The 22889-nt window shown below is 35.5% G+C and overlaps 1 protein-coding gene across 1 annotated transcript; it reads right to left on the reverse strand.

Annotated features, from left to right (window-relative positions):
• Positions 1-6321: 6321 nt before the first annotated feature.
• NGR-A2 (neuropeptide receptor A2) lies at positions 6322-12069 on the reverse strand. The gene is made up of 5 exons (XM_028317200.1): positions 11994-12069; positions 10693-11459; positions 10296-10393; positions 7094-7198; positions 6322-6486 (listed from the first exon to the last, which is right to left on the reverse strand). The coding sequence occupies exons 2-5, from the start codon at positions 11444-11446 to the stop codon at positions 6394-6396; spliced, it is 1050 nt and encodes a 349-aa protein (XP_028173001.1). The 5' UTR covers positions 11447-11459; positions 11994-12069; the 3' UTR covers positions 6322-6393.
• Between the last annotated feature and the right edge of the window lie 10820 nt (positions 12070-22889).

Genomic DNA, 22889 nt, shown 5'->3' on the forward strand with positions numbered 1-22889 from the left:
TGCCTTTACTAAATCTATTTTACTGAACACCTGGGCTCCAGAAAGCAGATGTGAGAAGTCCTGGATATGAGGAATTGGATACCTATCTGGAATTGTTCGTGAATTGAGAGCTCGATAGTCTCCACAGGGTCTCCAGCCGTTTCCTTTCTTAGGTGCCAGGTGTAGCGCTGACGCCCAAGGTGAGTCTGATGGACGAGCGGTACCATCACGCAGCATATCTTCAAACTGTTCCTTGGCTATGATGAGACGATCTGGTGCGAGTCGGCGCGGTTTGCAAAATACAGGTGGTCCAGGTGTGGTTCGAATATAGTGGACAGTGTTATGTTTGACTTCTCGATGAATGCCACCTGGCTTGGTGATGCTTGGGAATTTGGATAATAACTTGTGGTACTCACTGTTGCCTGCTATTGTCTTTATACTTGCTTGCTCGCAGTGCTTTAGGGATCCAGTGGTTGACAGAGTAGTGAGGCTGTCAAGCAATCTCCTGTGTCTGCAATCAATTAATAATGCATAGTGAGATAAAAAATCAGCACCAATAATCGGTTTATCTACATCGGCTACCACAAAGTCCCAAACAAAGTCACGACGTAAACCCAAATCCAGGTGTAATTTCAACAGTCCATAGGTGTGTATGAGAGATCCATTTGCAGCTGTTAACGTGTAATCAGTAGGTGCCCTGTATTGTTTCAGAAATCTTTTAGGTAATACACAAAGATCTGAGCCAGTATCTACCAAAAATTGGATCTTAGATTTCTTATCAACAATAAAAAGGCGGCTCCTGTTTGATAGACAGTCGGTGGCCGCTTCTATCGACTGCCGCTGGCATTTTCCGATTTATTGTCGTTGAAATTACAGGGGCTCACGCACTTTTTGGCTTTGTCACTGAAGTTGCTGTGATACCAGCACATACCTGGTTTGCAATTATTGTCATATTGTGCGCGACCTCGACTCCTAGACCTGCTCCTGAATCTCCAATTGTTCCTATAATTACCTCCATTTCTATTAGATGTTTGAATATTTAGCTGTGCAATCTGCTGAGAGATTTCATTCTGAACCCGTGTCNGGGTAATGTATGATTATTCTGTCAAACGCTTTGTTAAACTGACTTTATCGTACGTTATGAACTGTCAAATGATTACAAATGATTACAATTGCTTTACACAATTCCATCTCTGTATACCTGCTCATATATCTGAAGTGTATCTAATTTAGAATCGGAGTAGCAATTTATTGAGTTTTTAACTTATCCAAAATACTATTTAAAATGAATATGACATAGACGATGATGAATTATTACAGTATAACACAATGAAACGAAGAGTTATTAAAAGATCTACTACAAAACTTCAAGTAGATAATTTCTAAATCCTTAACTAATTACGCAGTGCACCTGTGGGTTTTCCCATTCTGAACCCGTGTCGTAATGGACTGCTCCAATCGTTGAATCATTCCTTCAAATGCATCAGTGCTGGCCACTTGCTGGTGGTAGATAGGCGACGGTGCCACGTCGCAAATTTGATCAGCCAAAATAGCTACCTGATCCAACATGGTATCCTTCTGAGAGGCTATGATGGCCTGTATATGCGTAGGTAAGCGACTGGACCATAAGCTACGAAGAAACTCATCACCAACACTGTCCCCAGCCAACGCCCTAAGATGACGTAGGAACTGGGAAGGTTTTCTGTCGCCCAATTCTTCATGTGTAAGCAGCTGACGCATACGTTGTTCCCGCGAGACTGACAACCTGTTAATAATTCGCTTTTGAGCTTGTTGTACTTATCTGTCGCAGGCGGCCGAGTTATGATGTCACGAACCTCTCTGGCCGTTTTATGATCCAACTCTCTGATCACCTGGTAGTACTTGGTTGCATCAGACTTTATACCCGACATCTCGAACTGCGCCTCCACTTGGGCAAACCAAATCTCGGCATCTTCTGCCCAAAATGGAGGTAGGCGAACAGCAACTCTATCCACCGATGCACTTCGTGCCGCATCGGAACATTCTAAAAATTCTTCGCCGTTACCGGGCGCGGCGGCGGCGTCCTCTGTAGGACTTGGTTTGGACATTATTTACCACACAGACTTTTACTCTCACAGTTAGCTCGGCGGTCACCAATATGTGGGTTTTCCCTTCAATAAAACCACTGCCAAACCTTTAGGAAATTATATTCAATCCCACATGAAAAATTGATAAAAGAAAAGACGAAAAAACAGGACTCGTTGCTATGGAGATCGATGCTCGTTGCTTGGTAGNCGTAAAACATTTATCTTCGTCTAACAGGGTTGTGGAACAACCAAACATTTTAGAAGATTTATAGCCATTTATTTGTTGGACATTAAGCGATGACGATCGTATTTTTATAGACAAATAGGCACTCGAGGAAAGCAATTGAAACAAAGTTCACAAAATCATTTGACTGCTTTAATTAAAACAGTTCTCAATAACATTTATGATTCTAACTTCGATTTAATTTAGACTAAAAAATTTACGAGTTTTACTTCAAGTTTTACCAGTAAGTAGGCTAACAGTTCTAAGTTAATAAATAACATTTTACACACAATCGTAGAGTGGGTTTTAAGCATAATTAACGTTTAGTATTCCATAAATTTTACTTAAAACAGCAAATGGTGTAATAATTCGTGTGTGAAGCCTGGGTACTGAACTACTGAGGAGCGGTATTCTGACATCACTCTACAATTATTGTGTACGCACGTTCCTAATAAAAACTAAAAAGGACATACTAAATACGAGAATTTGTGATATTTTCCAAGCATAAGTGGACATGCAACTATATTATATACAATATTATTATTACTTATTTTTTATTTCCCTTTATTATAGAAACACACAGCCTTATTCACCTAGCTAAGTAAAAACTGGCTGTTTAACATTTTTCCTTTTCAATATTGTTAGTTTTTGGCCAGCTTGGTTGATATGGACAAAACCTGAAAACATACGTTGAAATTAATAAGATGAAGGATACTCGACGCATGATATATTATTTACTTACCAGCAATACGGATATGGACTGGGTAGTGAAATCGAAATTAATTTATTCCATCAGACAAATAATAAAAAAATATTGGACACGTATTTTTAATTTTTTCATAAGTAGTCTAATAATTTACAGTTATTATAAGTAGGCGTTGACTTGAAAAGTCGCGTGCCGTCACTTCTAGGTAAAAAATCAACCTAGGAGTGAAGGCACGCGCCATTTTAACTCGATTTAGCACTGCTATTATTTAATTATGCAAGAAGAGAAAAAATACGTGTCCAATATTTTCTTATTATCTGTTTGACGAAAAATTATGTCCACTAGCCTATTGTTTTGAATTGATGAGCGAATTGTTTGATGAGTCTGTAATTAATATTGAATACAGTAACCTTATTCATTGTTTGATATCGACAATGTCGATTCGACATTATAAGGGTACAGGTGACAGCACACCACGCCAAATAATGTGGCGTCTTATAGTAGTTGTAATAAGAGTGGTTTTGCAATAAAAAAGTATAGCCTGATGGGCTGTCGCTGTACAATATCTACGCATGGGCCTCGTGTTCTTAATTAAGAAATAAGATTACATACGGAAATAGGAAAACGAGTATCATTATCTAATTGATTACACATATTATGGTACAACCTATTTTATTAACGTATGTGAGAAATTATCTGTCTGTTTGTTTCGTCATTCCTCTACCTAACCCGCTAAAGTTTTTTTACCGCTAGTAACATGCATAAAGGATTTAATATTAGGATATGAAACTTTTGGGAATCTATCTCTCTTTTATACTAATAATAGAATAACATTTTTCATATACTTTTCAAAAGAATAAAAGGTTCGTACCTAACCAACAATGTTCTTATAAAGATAATAATTATTTTTATTAGATTTATCTAATTTCTATGCATCTAATTTTACTACGACATTTTCCAGCTAACTCTACACTAGATTTAATGGCCTAATTTAGGTTATAAATAAATAAATTACAGAAATAAATTCGACCCTTTTTATCCAATTAAAATATCGATCGAACCCAGAATAAGTGTCCACTCGAGGCAACGGCTGTTCCTACTGGCACATAGCCAAGTTCAGTCGCAAACTGTACGTTAAGTATTTTAATAAAATGTTACACAAATGGTTATTATGAGCACCCAAAAATTGTGTAAAAAGTTTTTGCTCACTTACAATCGAAAATCAATATAGGTACGAGGCTTGTAACATACGGTTTAGAGCAGTGTTCGTTCCGCAAAGTCTCGGAAAAATAAGGATATGTATCTTATAAACTTATTTTTAGTAAGTAAGTAAGGGTAAGGTTTTTTACCTGTGGGAACCTATAAGTGGTTTACTTGTTGCCTATCTTATGTCATTATTACACACTGTAAAATAAATAAATAAAAAAAATAAAATAAGACTAAAAAAGGTAATTACCTACTTAAAAACTGATTTTGTGGTGTGCCTCCTAAAAATTTCGTTTTTTTAGATGTACTTGAACGCAAAAAGTTTGCGAAACACTGGTTTAGAGTAGGTACACTTAGAGGAATTCAGTAGCAATTGTAAAAACACATTCAACGAAACCTAAATATGTAGCGCAAATAGCTCTAGGGACTGCGAATTTGGGATTGAAGAACGCTAGGTTGAACCCGGCGACCGCTGGTCTATTGTGGTGAACCCATTCTTAGCACCTAGGCATACCTTTACGTAGCTTACTACAGGTAAGTAAGTAACTAGGTAGGTAAGTAATTCAATAATGTTCCTACAACTTACTGCTATTTCTATTTATTTATATTAAACGGCAGACAGTGGTGACTGAGTTTGCACTTCTCAGCACTTGCCAAATGTTGGTCTCGACTCTCGAAGCGCTCTGGTAGGGTAAAATAATTATGAGACATGTAGAGGCTCCTTGAGAACAAAATATTTGACGAATTGTTTAAACAAATAAATAAATATTGACTTTTGTTTACGACAAAATACTTGTAATCTTTACAATAATACATTTCGTAAAATAAGTGACCTGCCCAGTGATCACTTATTCCCGGAACTTTCCGAAAGATAAGTACCTAACATTAACTTACACAGTATAACAAATATATAACTTTTTAAATTATAAAGTTAACATCAAGATTCGTACAACGAGTCAGTGTGATATTATTCAAATGTAACCAGGAGTTTTGAGCAAACTGAAATTATATTCTGAAACTTTGCGAATTTGCTCTGAGAGATGTCGATTTAAATATCAATTATCTTAGGACTTGCTCTACCACGGTGATGATCTTAAAACACTTCAATTAGGTAACATTACAAACAAAAGAAAATCTAAGTTAATTTTGTTGAATTTTACTTGTTATAGAACTTTATCTATTAGTCTTTAATTGCTTCATTAGAACTTTGATAATAGTTTTGTCCTTTACACTATAAAAAAAGGTATTAGACTAAATCTCTTTACTAATCTATAATTAGTATAAAGCTGGAGAGTTTGAAAGCGCTCTCAGGAACTGCTGGTCCGATTTGAAAAATATTTTTTGTGTTAAATAACCTTTTTATCGAGGAGGGCTTTATGATAAATACTACATTTAACGTCACCCTACATACTATAGGCAGAGCAGTGCCTAAAGAAAAATGTTGCAAACACGGGAAATATTGTTCAAACTATTTTCACGCGTACGAAGTCACGGGCAAATCTAGTATGATAAACAATGTAAAACCGGTAATTCTCATCATTACTTATATCTTTGTCAATTGGATATAGCCAAATACATCTGTGTACCTATGCAATTTAGTGACTTATTGAAGCGAACGTGAACTTAAATCGAAATCGAACGTACAGACGTAATGATTGTCTACAAGCTCTGGAATACAATTCAACATTGTTATCCACTATGGATGAGAAAATAGATTCATATCCCTTCAATGTAAGTGATAGCACATCAAGCTTAACACAGATGCATCTTAGGTAGAGGCAATAAAGACGAATTTGCAACAAAAATGAATGGCTTGAAGTGCTGTTATAGAGGAACATGCCCGTGGGAATATTAGGGTCTCACCCTTTAATATTGTATTATGTTTCCTTTTGTTAAACAATAGTGGAAATTCTGTGGCGTGGTGTTGGCAATTCCGTGGTAGTAACGAGCACTAAACTAATGAAAAATAACTCCCTTCCTCCCTCATAGAATCTTATACTCTCATTATCTTTGTGAAGTAAACCTCCACGCACGTGTGTAAACACACGTATTGTAATTGAAAAAAAGAATTATAAGTATAATTTATGAAATTTGCAAACTCAAGTTTATTTAGAAAAAAACAGTTAGGGTGTCTCTTTTAATATCTTTAATTACTAACATTACACGTCATACATAAAAGTTTTATTAATTAAGCTTATTATTTCTATTTTCGACTAGGCCCCAGTCCTCTCAGTTTTGCTCCAAGGTCCGGAAGAGTCCCGTCTTTTGCTGTCAATCTGAGTTCGAGACCGGCCCTTCAGAAAGTCCTGAAAAGTTGTTCGAATTAGCACAAAGGAATTTCTTTACTTTCAAACATAAAAATGAAATGTATATCACATAAAACGGGGTCATAAAGATTTTATGGGGGTTATTCAACAAAAACCACGGACACCCGCGGTCACTCGTTAGTTATTGGCCTTATCTTTAATACTTATGTGTTTTTGCTGTGCGGCTATTGAGATAGCAAAAAGTAAGTGAATAAATAACCCAAGTTAATAAATGTAACTTATGTGTAGGGTACGATAGTCTTGCTGAAAAACGCCACTTTTTCGTAGCTCGGGTGTAGTCCCCGGACTTGTACAAAAACTTAAGAGGTAGTTACAGTCTTCCCTAAAATATCGCTAACAGCAAAAAAGCGTCATAAAGAATTCTTTTATCACGATTTCTTAAGGATTCGTAGGAAATTGAACTCATTTTCCTCGACCTTTTTATCTCGTGGAAAATGTTATGTAGAACCCAGCCACCTGCCAATTGTGTCAAATTAACTTTTTCCTAGTTCTGACCGTGTAACTGGGCCACAGGCGGTTGGATTCATGTCGGTACCTGAAGGGTGTTAAACATTTTGATAGAAAAAGTTTAGGGCTAGATACTGACTTTGAAGGCTTGTCGAAACTTGTGGGACATGAGGCTGTACAGGATCGGGTTTATGACGGAGCACAGGTAGCTGCTGTAACACATGTAGTTGACTATCCGCCAGGCCTGCAAGAAATACAGGTGGGTATTATTACAAAGGCTTTATTAAATTAAAGAGTAGTACCTATTATTAATTAACGCCTCGTCGACGATCTGGCGAAGGTCGCTTTTTTTTTGAAGGGACGCGCGCTGGTAGCTTGAGGAGCTTTTCCAGCTTCACCGGGCAGAGTGGCGAGTACAGAAGGTACTCTAGCCGTTTGGCGATCGTCGGTGCGCGTGCCGACGAGGCCGAGTGTGGGCTTCGCGAAGCGAAGCCCAGGCTCGTCCGCNTGCCAGACTTTATCGTATTGAATGTAGCCGCTAGGGGAGCTTTATAATATGTTATTCACCCTAGAGTGCTCGCGCTATGAGCATTTTGCCGCCCTCGGCAAAAAAATCGAGTTATTTTCTACACGATGCGTTTGTCAAAGTCAAGCGTTTCAGTAGCTGCCTCCCCATACTTCACCTCCATGTATTCGAAATTAGAAGAAATTTAGTGCGCAGGTGACCGCATTAGATCACGATTGTTGAACGTATGTCACGTTTTGCGGCAAATTGCTCACTGCGCGACTACTGACGTAAGTAAAATTTGTGTGTTTGGTTTTTAGTATAGTTGGAAGATTATTAGTTTTCATTGCGTATAATGTTGTTTTGACATTAATGACGTCATAACTTTGATAATTACTATTAGTGCTTAATTTATTTCATGTCGTTTTCGGTAAAATTTACGTAAAATACAAAAAATGAAAAAACAAGGAAGATGTCGGATTTCGAAGAAGCTGGTGCACTAAAATTAGTAGAAAATGTATACTAAAGTTGTAAAGAAAGTAAACATAGTCATTACAATACTGTTACAGAACAATCAGCGGCAGAATCTGAAAATGATGTGCCAAGGGTGCAATAGTTGTGCAAATTTACTGTGCAACGCACATTAAATGCACATGTGACAGGCCTGTTTTGTTGAAGCACATGTCATAGATGAAGAAAACCTTTAAATGTGCTAATAAGTTTAATATTAAAATTTGATGATGTATGAAGGTAAAAACAATGTTGTTTCTATGATTTCTATAAATATTTCCTAACATTTCCAAAACATATTTTTTTCTTCAAATTTTAGCCACAAATCTTTAATGAACGTTATTTTCTAATAGTGTATGCTTTATTCTATCATTTTTAACTGATTTCATACTTTTAAACTGTTTTTTGACACACAACCGGACTTGTAAGTTTGGGCGGCAAAATGCTCATACGCGAGCACTCACATTTCATGGAAAGGCGCGACTACTCTAGGGTTAAATGTATTTTTTACGTAGTCGCTAGCGAGCACACCTAACGTAAACTCATGGTAAGCACACTGGTTGTTATGGAAACTGTAGGGTTGAAACGTAACGAACGAAATGAACGTAACCCTTTTAGAATGGAAAGTATGCATGAGTTGCCATGCCAGGCCACATGGGGCTTTAATGTATGTTAATCGATTTTATTCGTTCATTTATTCACTATTGAAGTAAACAGTAGTTAACTAGAATCATTAATTTACTGTCTGTAGAATAAGTACAGCATACCATGTACCTATCGTACACATTGAAAAGTCTTCTTAAATCAGTTTTAAAGGGTTAAAAGACAGGACTGTTAGTGACAGACTTTCTATTTATAAGTTTATCCATTTGATGTTTTTATTCATAAATAATAAAGTAGAAGCTCAGAAATCCGCCCTAAAAATACAGAAAGTCTTGAATTTCGCAATGAATTGAGTTAATAAAAAATACTTGAGACTTTCTTGAGAAAGTAAATAAATCTAACTTTCTTAACCTAGTTAAAAACCCCAGTTTTTCTCTTAGCATCATTGTTTACGTAAACGTGTAGTAAGTTAGTTTGTACCCTGAAGGCTTAACAAGTAGATAACTTAATTAATTTTGCTTAGCCGTCTATGCCAAACGAAGACTTCTATTTTCTACTAGACAGACTGCTGAACTGAAATTTTGTTCACTAAGTTCTTAAAAAGTTCCACCACTCATTTAGTTGATTGCTAGCGAGCATATGCCGTGAAAACTTCGAAGGTAATATGACTATCCATTATTGTTAAATTAAACAAAAAAACCAACGTTCGTTCGTTTCAGGCAAAATAACGACTATCGCTGGAAAAAGGCCTCCCCCAATTATTTTCACAAAGACTGGTCCTGCGCTGCCCGCATCAATAGATTCCCGCGACCTTCGCCAGATCGTCGGTCCATCTAGTGACCAATGGCCATATTATACCCATAAAACTTTTTAATTTTAACCTGCGCAACTTATTTATTTTAGTCTACTCTCAGTTTATCTAGTAAACCTCAAAGTCTTTAGTGCTAAACATAAATATTTGTGCTTGTCGAAGTAATTCGAATAGTTTGAATAATTGAACAATATAGTTTAGAAAATAATCTAGCCTTGACCGATCTCAGTGGCAATAAGTAGATAGAAAAATAGCTGTCTAGACGAGTAACTATGAAAACTTTCACTAATCGACAATCTGACAGAATAAACTATGAGATTTATTAATATTGGCGTGACATTATTATTTTTGGCTTAATCTTAAACTGGTTTTTATTTTCGGCAGTTTGTGGAAAAACGCCTCTAATCCACTACCTACTAATATTAAAGTAACATTACTAACTTCTGCCTGTGGCTTTGCCCTCGTAGATTTCTAATATAACATTTTATTAATAAATTCTATATTACGCACCTCGCGAAGAACAACATAGCGTGAATTAATAAATGGTAGGATAAGCCATACAAACTTAAAAAAAAAACTATTTTAGTAACAAAAGATATAAATAATGTACTTTCACATAGGTACTTACCTAGGTAACAGTTCATTAATACGATTTTCATCTCGTAGTCTGGGGGCGTAGTGTGAGTTTATATCAAATGCATTCGATTTCGACTGCGTTAAAAATATATGAAGATTTTAGATTTTGAAAGTTTCCGTTAGGGGCGCTGTACGATCCGTCATACATTAATATCGTAAACGTAAACTCACACTACGCCCCATGAAACCTTGTTTTAGTAGAGTCGTCATAGGAACATTACCTATCATTAACACAGTTGTCGTTAAACATGTTTAAATCCTAATGTAAGTACTTACGATATAATAGTCTTCGTACTTGAACTCGCTGTGTATAACCATTATACGCAGCAGGCAATATGGCGACCAGCAGAAGAAGAATGAGGCGGCTACGGCAGCTGAAAAAAAGTCCATTAGTAGGTCAGTAATCCGTATTATGTGGCACAAAAAAGCATACAATGAAATTGTACACGTTTAATAATTATCTTTTACTTTTAGAAGTGCGTAACTAATTTGTCTGTAATAAATTGGTGGAATTTCCAAGTTCTGTGTAAACTAAATATAAAGAGGTTTATATAAAAAAAAGAACATGCATTACGACCCATGATAGAGTTGAAATGAAATAAACAGTGATGCCAAAATAATACACAAAATAAAATAACTAAAATTTCTTAAAAAACTAACAAATACCACTTACCTAACATTTTGACCGCCTTATCTCTGTGCTGCTTTCCATTGACGGGACTATTTCTCAGCTTGAAGTTAGCCTTCTTCAGTTTTATAGCTATCAGTACATACAGCACGAATATAACAGTCATCGGCATCACGAAGAAGACCAACTGTTCCACGCCTAGCAAAACCTTCATGGGATACGACATAGTAACGTAGCAGTAGACGTACTTCTTCTTCTCTAGTAAATCGATGTTGAAAAGATCGGGGATGCAAAATGAGAATGATATCGTCCAAATAATGCATAAGATTTTGAAAACTCGCGATTTGAGAGAAAGCTTTTGTCGAAGAAAAGGCTTGGACACAACGAGGTATCTTTCAATCGTGAACGCACTGATGGTAAGCGCACTACAGTTGCAGAGACAATCGTAGAGTAAGAAGTGGAGTAAGCAGCCTGCCTCCCCAAGCGGGTACAAGTCTGGACACCAGATAATGTAGATTTCTATAGGAATGAAGAGGGCGAAGAGGAGGTCTGTGATGGCCAAGTTAAATAAGTAACAGTTGGTTGGAGTCCTCATGGTTCGGTCGCGGGCGATGACGGCGCAGGTGCACCCATTCCCCACGATGCTCAGCACCATGATTATCCCAAGGATGATGCTCAAGACAATTTTGACAGAATCGGCTTCATCCAAAGCGTTGCCGTCCTCGTAGAATGCCATGCCGATCGGTCCGAAAAAGGAATAGGAGTTATTCCCCAACTCGCTGCTTGGTGGTTGTGTCATGTTGATAGATGTCCTGAAAATAATGATGGTCTGAAGTTAAGCTTCTGAATAAAAAGTAATGATCTCATAAACTACACGATAGATGATGAGTAACATGTCTAATGAAGTTCTGTGTGGCATACATTTTTAATTTTTCGTTTTCAAATAAAGGTTCTATTTCTGTCAAATTATGCATACGATCAGATATTTATATCGTCTACTATCGTATCGGTTCATGGAATTTGCCTACTCTAAAGTTCCATTGGAAATGAAACATTATTGGTACTACAACAATTCTGAATTTGCTCCTAATAAGTAACTTGTAATATAATGTAATGTGGATGGAACAGATTCCACTATAACATTTATCTGAAATCTGTATTTCCTGAAATCTGTATTATCTAATTTAGATACACTACAACTAATACCTTACTTAAACAAATCTCAGAACTAAATAAATTGATAGTTTGTTATAATACAAATTCATATTCAGTTAGCGTCGCTTTTAGGATAACTAGATACTTATTCTAAGGGTGAACTATAAATAAATTTATATAACTTAACGTACCTGCTAGTAGCCAAGAATGAATGCAGCTCTGATGATCGCTAGGAAAAGACTGATCTACTAGACTTTTATGTATGGCCTCTGAAATTAATATACAGGATGTTTACTTTTATAGCTTGCTGAAGTTGCTGAAATAAGACAAAAAATTCAAAGCTCTTTTATAACTGCGTTTAACGCAAAACATGATTAATATTAAGAAGTTATACAAAGGTACAGCATCCTGAAAAAATATATATAAACATATTTATCTCACCTGATACTGCAAGCAACTCCTTCTGTCTTCCGAATGGTACTTTTTGCCCAAACCAAATAGCAAACCGACGTTGCCATTGAGCCAATTCCAGAAATAGTCTGATAAAATAGGAAAGCTATAAAATCAGATCGATGAGGGCCGATATATTAAAATAAACGGTCAGTTTTTGATCTCTGTACAAACAGGAGATCGATATCATACGTTATGCGGTTGAGATCTCTCAAACTGTTACAAAAGTGTGGAACGGCACTTGATAATAAAAATAAGTAGGTACAAAAAACATTGTTCTATTTTTATCAAATTCTTTTCTCCATGATTGTTACAGGGGTATTTTATTAACGCTTTTACCTAGTTACTATTCTTGAAATAGTATATTAATTGAGGTCTAACTACTGTTTCTATAGCAACACAAAGTTATTTTAGGCTACATCTAAAAACCCTTATCTACTTCAAGGAATATTGAATAAGTAAGTAGGTACTGATAGTTACTAAGAATTCCAGAGATCTCGAGTGTTTTTAAACAAAACATATGAAATAACATTTTAGATCACAAAAATACTTAAATTTTGATTTTATTTTCCCGTTGACGAATTTGACGATGTTGTCTGTCATCGCTAAAGATAGATTAGGTATAATTAAAATCACTAGGAGTGATTGATGGCGAATCTCCCTAGGCACAATGATAAAATGTCGGGAAAGTCTGCCTTAGACAATTTATTATCGACACGACACAAAATTTGAATTATTATTTTGTAACATTTGAACAGGAAAAATATTATAATAAAGATCACCCCAGTCACACCCTGGATGTAAAGTAATTGAGTGTATCCACACAAGTGCCGCAAATTGATGGCAAACACTTTGATATTATGTGTACAGTCACCCTTAATGGAAATTACTACTACCTACATAGGACTTACATTCGCTGGTACTATAGCTCATCAATGGGATTTTTAGTTCAATATGTCTGTGATGTCGTCTTTAATACTGTTGATAATTGGGTTTCTCTTTGTTCTAACAGGTTTCGGATATTAAATAGCTCGTGATTAATTTTCAATGTCTGTAAGTCAGCAACGTTTTGGAAAATTCCACTGCGGCCTAATTATTTTAATAAATCGATTCATACTACTAGCAGGAGGCAAATCAGCTTAATCCTAGTCATTCATAAGCGTTTGAAGTCATAGGCAGGTAGAAATACAGGGTGACTTTGCAATCAGTATCCATTTTTTTGTAATAAGCTCTATAGCACAATTTAACAATACAAATTTATCGTAATTATTTTTAATCGTGATAGTTTTCACAAAAACAATTATTGAAAATATAATTCGCTGGTGCCCATGACTTAAGTTTTAAATGATAAGGCTTATTTTCACGCACCATTATGTCTATTAAATTTTGCAGTTACTTGTACGTATATTTTTCTATATAAATATAAATATCCTTATAAATAAATAAATATCCTTAGACATTTCACACTGCGCTTCTAGTCCCAAACTAAGCAAAGCTTGTACTATGGGTACCTACTAGACAACGGATATAAACATAGGTACTTCGTTCGTTCGTTCGTTTCAGCCGAAAGACGTCCACTGCTGGACAAAGGCCTCCCCCAAGGATTTCCACAAAGACCGGTCCTGCGCCGCTTGCATCCAGGTACTTCCCGCGACCTTCACCAGATCGTCGGTCCACCTAGTGGGAGGCCTGCCCACGCTACGTCTTCCAGCTCGTGGTCGCCACTCAAGGTACTCGAGGTACTCATAGGTACTTAAATACTTTTTAGGGTTCCGTAGCCAAAATGGCAAAAACGGAACCCTTATAGTTTCGTCATGTCCGTCTGTCCGTCTGTCCGTCTGTCCGTCTGTCCGTCTGTCCGTCTGTCCGTCTGTCCGTCTGTCACAGCCGATTTACTCGGAAACTATAAGTACTACAGTGATGAAATTTGATGGGAATATGTGTTGTATGAACCGCTACAAAATTATGACACTAAATAGTAAAAAAAAGAATTGGGGGTGGGGCACCCCATCCATGTAACTGAGGGATGAAATTTTTTTTTTCGATGTACATACCCGTGTGGGGTATCAATGGAAAGGTCTTTTAAAATGATATATAGTTTTCTAAAAAACATTTTTCTTAAAGTGAACGGTTTTTGAGATATCAGCTCTCAAAGTCGTAAAAAGTATGTCCCCCCCCCTCTATTTTTNTTTTTTTTGTAAATACATACTTATTATACATAGAAAACACCCAGTCCAATACAAACAAATATGTTCATGAACACAAATGTTTGTACTGTGCGGGAATCGAACCCGCTACCTCCGGAATAGTAGTCCGTTTCGAACCACTACACCAAACGGCCGACAAATATCTATGAACGAAGTAAATTATCCACGTGAGCCAATTTTGAAACCGCGCGCAGCTGATAAAATATCTTTGGACAATAAAGTAAATATAATATAATAATTGTTTTCTTTACGTAAATCGATTAAGTTACTGATTCTGAGTCGCTCCTAAAAAATTGGATACTGATTACAAATTCACCCTGTATAATACCCGCAATTCTGTTCCTCATTTTCCCGAGATTGTTCTTATTAATTAGGTAGATTTCAGTCTTCAAACTCAACTTCATCTACATAATATCTGTTATTTTAAAGCTGTGTTGAATTAATTAGAATACGCTAGTCGCTGACTCTACTGTCTACTGAAATATTAATGTGTATTGATTTAATATTAGTCTTTAATCCCTGTGAAAACCTTTTTAATGCGAGAGTGAATAGGCACTTACAGGGCAGATATTATGTGCCATCCTAGACTGCATCTCACATAACACCAGGTACGATTTCAGTCAAATACCTGCCTCATTAAGTATGCATTAAAAACATTCTAGAACTTTATGTTTAAACCGGACAGTGCTCACTGCTTAAGTTAAGCCAACCTTACTAAGTTAAGTGACTTAAGTAGGTACAGTCGGCATCAAATAGTTCGTGACACCCAAATAAGCCAAAAGTTCCCAACATATCTTTGTTACAATTGGAATAAGGTTGTGTTTTCAAGTTTTTGGCCACTTAGGGTGTCACGAATTATTGACGCTGACTGTACCTACGCAATTTGTGTTGTTACGCCAGATGTGTGCTCCAATCGAGGGAGCTATACATTAGCTCACCTGGATTGAACCGTCTCAGCATCTAAGCCCTAAATTTTGAAACACAAAGAGAAATCAACTTATGTAACGCCTGCTCTATCTAGCTACAATTAGGTCACGGAGAATAGTATACAGTGTGAGTCACGTTAAAGTGTACATATGAAAATAGATGAAACTAGACCTATTTTTATCAACAAAAAAGAGGTCAAAAAAATTTTGAGATTTTTTTTAAATTTTTTATAGAATATTTTTTCTTCCAATTACTTATTGTAAAGAAAACTTAATAACTTTTTAACTAAGCGGTATATCCTGATAAAATAAAATCAATAATAATGCTAAATAACAGGCAATACTAAAAAAATACATAAAATACACAAAAAATGCCAACAAATAATAAAAAATGATACTTTTTGAAAAAAAATTGCTTAAAAATTCGTGTTTTTTTGGTTCTTTGACAAATTTCTCCAAAAAATCCCCCTATAAGAGGTGGTTTTTATTGTTTTGTATTATTCTCTATCGTATTACCTTTGTAAAACAAAAAATTGCAAGTCTCTATCCCTATCACAACATTTGCTATGATAGTTTGAACAAAGGCATACCACAACATTATTCTCCTCTACAGGTAGGGACAATTTTAATTTTAACTAAAATGCTTATTTTTCTTCGAAATCTTTTGTTTTTACTTGAAATCTAACTTGTCTTTATCAAAATTACAAATCTAGAGCCATTTTCAGTTTCGTTGTTAACGAAGCGTTGAATGGCGCGCCCGGAGAGCCTTAGTTCAAACGAACATAGCAAATGTTGTGATAGGGATAGAGACATGCGATTTTTGGTTTTACAAAGGTAATACGATAGAGAATAATTCAAAGTAATAAAAACCATCTTTTATAAGGGCATTTTTTGGAGAAATTTATCAAATAACCAAAAAACACGAATTTTTATGCAGATTTTTTTCAAAAAGTATCATTTTTTATTATTTGTTGGCATTTTCTGAGTATTTTATGTATTTTTTTAGTATCGTCTGTTATTTAGCATTATTACTGTTTTTATTTTATCAGGATATACCTCTTAGTTTAAAAGTTATTACGTTTTCTTTACAATAAGTACTTGAAAGAAAAAAAAAATCTATAAAAAATTAAAAAAAAATCTCAAAAAATTTTTGACCACTTTTTTGTCGATAAAATTAGGTCTAGTTTCATCTATTTTCATATGTACACTTTAACGTGACTCACACTGTATATTAAATAGTATATATGTATAGTTGAATAGTATATATAGTATATAAGTATTTTGGAAGCATTTAAATAATTCAATACATACGATTTATACAATTTCGTTGGCGAAATAAAATTAAAGATTACTTCCACACCATTATTTTATTGCCGTGTGNTTAACTAGTATATAACTAAAAAACCCAAATAACTATTAGCTATTCCTAATTACTTTCTAATTAAGTGGAAATTTTCCAGGTATGATTACAAAATAGACAGCTGCTTATCATGTTTTTATTAAAATAATGTGATAAAAACCGTTTCAACATCATACAGCTTTATCAAATAGCATGGTAATAGGTATTGGTTGGATATTATCATTAGGATAGGTACATAATATGTACATATTTCTATATAATAAGGCATGTCCATAACTCAGCTATACAGGGTAGGTAAATGGCTATATGAGCCGACACTAGCCCATGTTAACATAATTATGCATAAATGGTATGGTGAAGTCAGAAATTTTATATCATCATTTTAATTTTTTAAATGATCATACAAAATAAAATTTATAAAATCAGATTTGAATGACAACAACAATTAAAATAATTAAAATGATGATATCAATTTTCTGACTTCACCATTTATATGCATAATTATGTTAACATGGGCTAGTGTCGGCTTATAAACCCATTTACCTAACACCCTGTATACTTAATAAGGTCCATATTTAACTCAGCAACATAACCAAATCCAATCACTTAAAAATTCAAGCATGTATCCCAATTCAGACAACATCCTTTGAATGGCAAATAAAACCGAACAAACACATGGACTGGTTCTGTAGGCTTTCATCTTATTACCTCAAGTACTCGACCCATCTTATCCTAATAAGCTTTTTTCAGATTACATCCTCTTTGACCGTACGATCCTATAATAAAAATGTTTCAATTTGGAATATTTGGTAATTTTATGACGGTAGACATTGGAGAGGTCTCCAATAAGCATATGGTTTTGCCGTATAGTTAAATATAAATAAATATGACTTGAGGTATAAATAAGACACTTAACTATAATGGTTTCGTAAGCAATTAAACTTATTCTTATGTTTTTGTATAACTGTTGGTTTACTCTATTTAGTATAGTTTAACATGTACTCGTAGGTACCTGAATCAAAATAATCCGTTGGCTAAAATAATCGTGTCAAATGTGAGGGTATTACGAAACAAAAGTCCTTTAACCGTTTCATAAATAAAAAACAATTACCCATCCAAATCCTAAAAAGAGATTGAGATAAATCTTAACGGACCATTAGCCGCTAACGTTTCTTCCAATAAAACGGAATTTTAAGTACTAGTGGAATTTACATTAAAACACAACGACCATTGATTTACCTGATTCGAAAACAATCACGAAAGTTCACATCACTATCACTGACACTGTCCACTAAGTATGTTTGAGTCAGAGGTGAGTGCGGTAAAAGTGTCTACTAGACTACGAGACTACGAGTGCCGCTCGAGTCTGCTACGGAAAGCGTTCGAATGCGGAGCGAGAGCTCCATCCGTCCGTCCGCTACGGAGGCACGGTAGCACTGGCTACGGGGCGCTACGAACGAGCCAGCCGCTACAGCGCGGATTATTACTCGCGTAGCACAGATTCCACAATCAATAGCTGTAGATTTAAGTTCTTTTATACAATTAAAGTATTTCATTTCAATCAAACAACATATTTGATGAACAAAACAATTGTTTGAAAATTATACCGAAATCATCGACACAGATTGTAACGTTAATAATTCGGGAGCGTTTTCAGAAATAATGGACAGATAAATAAATTGAAATGTATAAATTTTAATAAGTAACGAGTAAATAAAGGCACTCAGAGGAAAATCTGTTCCGGTCCGAAACAATTTCGAGGGAGCTTTTCCTGACTGTTCGACTCGGTCTTTCCGTTAAAATTAAAATGCTGAAATCATTTGAGTTTTGATTTCATGGTATCGTTTAGAAATGTTTGAATTAGGACAACGGTTTGAGAGAATTGTTTTGTTATAAACGTTTGACGAAGTTCAAACATAATTAACATAATTATCGAGAAAAAATGTATTCGTTATTAATCATGTTCGGTATTATGGCACCAATATCGTTGAATGGCGCTGCTTACATAACATACAGGATAATCTTTTAGGATATAGGATAAACTTTTTTAAATTAAAAATTGCCAGTTTACAAGTATATTCCTATTATCATCGACACATTGGGTAATAATTGGCCTCTTTTGAAATTCGTTCATCGAGAGAGAAATTATATTTCAAAACTAAGTTTTTAAAATATTTTCAATTTTCCAAGAGCCTCATCAAAATGTTTAATTTCACATAATTCCACACATTTCAGAGACAAAATGTTTTTCAAAATATCTCAATTATTTTACACGGCAATGCTTTTCAGAGCTACGTTTAGAAATCTATATTTAATGCATGGAGGATAAACTCACTAACGACTGCAAACTAAAGTTTCAGTTGGGAAATAGCAGATATGAAAAAGCATAGATGCACTCAACAAAACTAATATAGGTAATAATAATGATAAAGGCAATCATTTTAATGATTAGAATTAAAATGTATCATTTAAAACCTTTCAATTAGTATAACGGATGTATTTTTAAAATTAATAAATCTTAATATTTAGAAGGTAGTTAAGTATCTCTTTAACTATGTAATAACAAAACAATTGGTTAATACGTAAGACTTTTAATTTATAAATCTCTTCACGGAGCTAAGTCCTACTAAATACAGCCTAGCGTCTCCTCCTACATTTTAATCTAGTGTCACCTCTTAGTACCTACATTCACGAATATTACAAATATTTTATTATTTATTTCACCATTTCAACGACTGGCACATAACAAAACTTTTCGCTATTCTGCTAAAAAATATATTTAAGTAGAGGAAGGGGTGGTAATTTGGAACCCTACTTTGTTTTTTGAATATTTAAATAAAACTATTTGACTAATCATCTTGAAAAGTGGCTTTGTATACTTCAAAACTTATTAGCTATTATATTAGGAACGATTAACAAAATAAAACAACTCGTTATAGGAAATAATTACCTTTATTGACTAAATGAAAAAAACGTGTTTTGAGTTTTGGTGCGGGTATTACGGAACCCGGGTTCCAAATTACAAGTATGAAACAAATTTATTTACAAAAATCACAAATATAATATTCTTTTTCGCATCCTGAGCAATCAATATGTGCCCACAACTCACAAGATTGGCACTGAATCCAAATTTCACCCTGTTGATTATTTGAGAAACATTCTGAACAAAAAATACAATAATCATCGTGGCTTGTGGGCTGAGCTTGTGTGGTATAATTTTCTGCCACCGCAGTTTTACCTGAAGAAACAGATGACATCGTAGTATCCGAAGAGGAAGATTCCCGCCTGTTCGAGCGAGGTCTAGAAGGGTTTGGCATACCCTGCCTTCCACTACGTCCCCGAACTCTTCCTCGACCTTTTCCTCTCTGCGCTATAGATTTGATTGACTCCTCAAGTTGGTGTTTGTAGGGAGATCCAGTCAGCAAAGTAGCGGCAGGTAAATTGGAACCCGGTTCCATACTACCCGCACCTATAGGGTTCCAAATTCAAAATCTAACTAAATTAACAAATAACGAAGAAAATCACATCTAGTTAAAAGATACATTAAAACTTACCTTCGACAATCTAAACTAGTCTGTATGGACTCCCTATAACACGCACAGAATTTGTCTTATACTAAAACAAACACTTTTTACAGTTTTTCCAACGGAGAGAAAAAAACGTTTGATTTTGACGTGAAATGTCAGCTGTGTGTGACAGATCAAATTCGATGCAAAATTGACGTTATTGGTAGCAAATATGCTCTATGGTATCAGTACAACGTAGTTACATAGTTTTTTGGTAGATGTCACTGCCTGTCTCTGTGATATTAAAGGGTTCCAAAAAAACAGCAGGGTCCATATTACCACCCCTTCCTCTATTTATAGACCAGGCTGATTTCAGCAATCATTATATTTCAATAAAAATGCTGATACGTAAGGTATATTTATTTCATTAGGTTCGTGTAGGCTCACAGACCTTCCTAGAAATGCTCGTTAATGACCAAGCGATAATATTTTATGCCGAAATAAAAGGAATCTATATTATTTTCAGTAAAAGTTAACTTACATTAAATAGTGATCTACTAAAACCTACTTCAATGTTGTTATGGGGGACTTCAACGCGAAGCTGGGCATGCGAAGTGATGATGAGCTGAGAGTGGGGCAATTTGGATGTGGGCAACGGAACCCCAGGGGGCAGAGGCTGACCGAATTTCTGGAGAAGGAAGACCTCTTTGCGATGAACTCCTTCTTCCAGAAGCCGCCTCATAGGAAGTGGACATGGATGAGTCCCGATGGTTCTACGAAAAATGAGATTGACTTCATCATGACCACAAAGCGACGAATATTTAGTGATGTCTCCGTGATCAACAGGGTGAAAACCGGTAGTGATCACTGAATGGTCAGAGGCATACTAAATATTAACGTCAAGCTAGAAAGGTCCCGTCTGATGAAGTCTACCAATCGATCAACATGGAAAGCATTGGGGGAGGCCTATGTTCAGCAGTGGACGTCCTGTGGCTGAAATGATGATGATGATGATGATGATGATGATGATGATGATGAAGTCTACGCTCCGACCCTACAATTCCCATATCCACTGCCCCGAGAGCTTTCAGCTCGAGTTGACAAATCGCTTTGCATGCCTGGAAAACTGCGAGTCAGTGAATGAGATCAATAACGGGTTCGTAGAAACTGTCCAGGCGGCTGGGCTTAAATTCTTTAGACCTCGTCGTAAAGACAAGCCGCAAAAGCTCACCGACCACACCCTCAACCTCATGGCAGAACGACGTGCAATGACGCTGCAGTCCTCCGTTGACGCTACGGCATATAGGCAGCTCAATAGACAGATAAGGAAGTCCTTGCGACATGATATTCGCTACTTTAATTATAGTCGTGAAAGAAAAGTGGTTCACAATGTGTTAAAGTATTTGTCGAAGAGAAATACTAAGGGTTCGGACAATATTTTCATTGAATAATGTGTCCGACAAAGGTTGTCAAATTGACTGACATGTTTATCGTATAGTACAGTCAACTATGAAAATTAGCTGTGGTTTGTTTCAACTACCCATTTTAAAGCTTTTTGTCACTTTGTAAGTATTGAATTTTATGGAATTGGGAAAGAAGTACCGAGTTTGAAGCGTTCATGAGCAGACATTGTAGTTAAATATTCAAGTTCAGAATTTGATTATTGATGAATAATAATAAAATCCTACTTGCTCGATTGATGGTTTCATTTAATTTATTTAAACCAGTTTACCTATGATATAATATGTTTTTGTTAATTTATGAAAATATTAAATAAGCCTATAATCCTTAATCCTGATACGTAAAGTTAGCCTATTAATTTAATACAGGTACGACTGTACCCAGTGTTGCACTATCAAATGCAATTGAAGCGCCTCTATGCCAGGGTTTTTATGTTCCTGGTCAGGCTATAGGTAAGTATTTTGAAAGCATTTAAATAATTCAATACATACGATCTATACAATTTCGTTGGCGAAATAAAATTAAATGGATTACTTTCACACCATTATTTTATTTTTCTCTGCATTGTGAGATCTGTGATCCTAAAGCCCTAACCCTCAACTACAGAGGTTTAGTGCTGAAAAATCGTTTGTGACATTTATGAGGTAGATATAGATCCAAAATACTGAACTGTCCTATCTGTGACATTGACAGTGGGGCGCCACCGTCAATACCGGATCGCTGGTTCCGATTTTTGCCATTTTGGAAACTATGTAGTTGAACGATGGTGGCGTCCCCCTGTCAATGAATTTGGTAAGACAATTTAATTTAGGTCATCTACTTTTGTAAATTGTAACATCTATTGTGTTTATCTATTGTTTTATTTTTTAACCAATTTTTTGCACCGCTTTTAATGCCACATTTTATACGAGTAGAATAGTATCAGCTCAGAAGATGTTATTAATGATTATAGTTTTTGTGGGGTTATTCTGGCAAAAAAGTCTGTAGAGTCCATAGAAGTCTAAAACCTCCGCAATCTTAATCTTAATCGATCTTTAGCGAGATTTTATGGCACATTATGGCTTCCTCTAAATCTTTGCCCAAGCTAAATAAATTACTCTAATGTAGGATCACGGAATTTCCAAAAGAAATGTCTGGATGGGTGGGATTTTGGTGAAAGGTAGCAGAAAGAATGACT

Source organism: Ostrinia furnacalis, unplaced genomic scaffold (genome assembly GCF_004193835.3).
Source record: "Ostrinia furnacalis isolate ACB-3 unplaced genomic scaffold, ASM419383v2 OfSCF6075, whole genome shotgun sequence".
Lineage (NCBI taxonomy): Eukaryota > Metazoa > Arthropoda > Insecta > Lepidoptera > Crambidae > Ostrinia > Ostrinia furnacalis.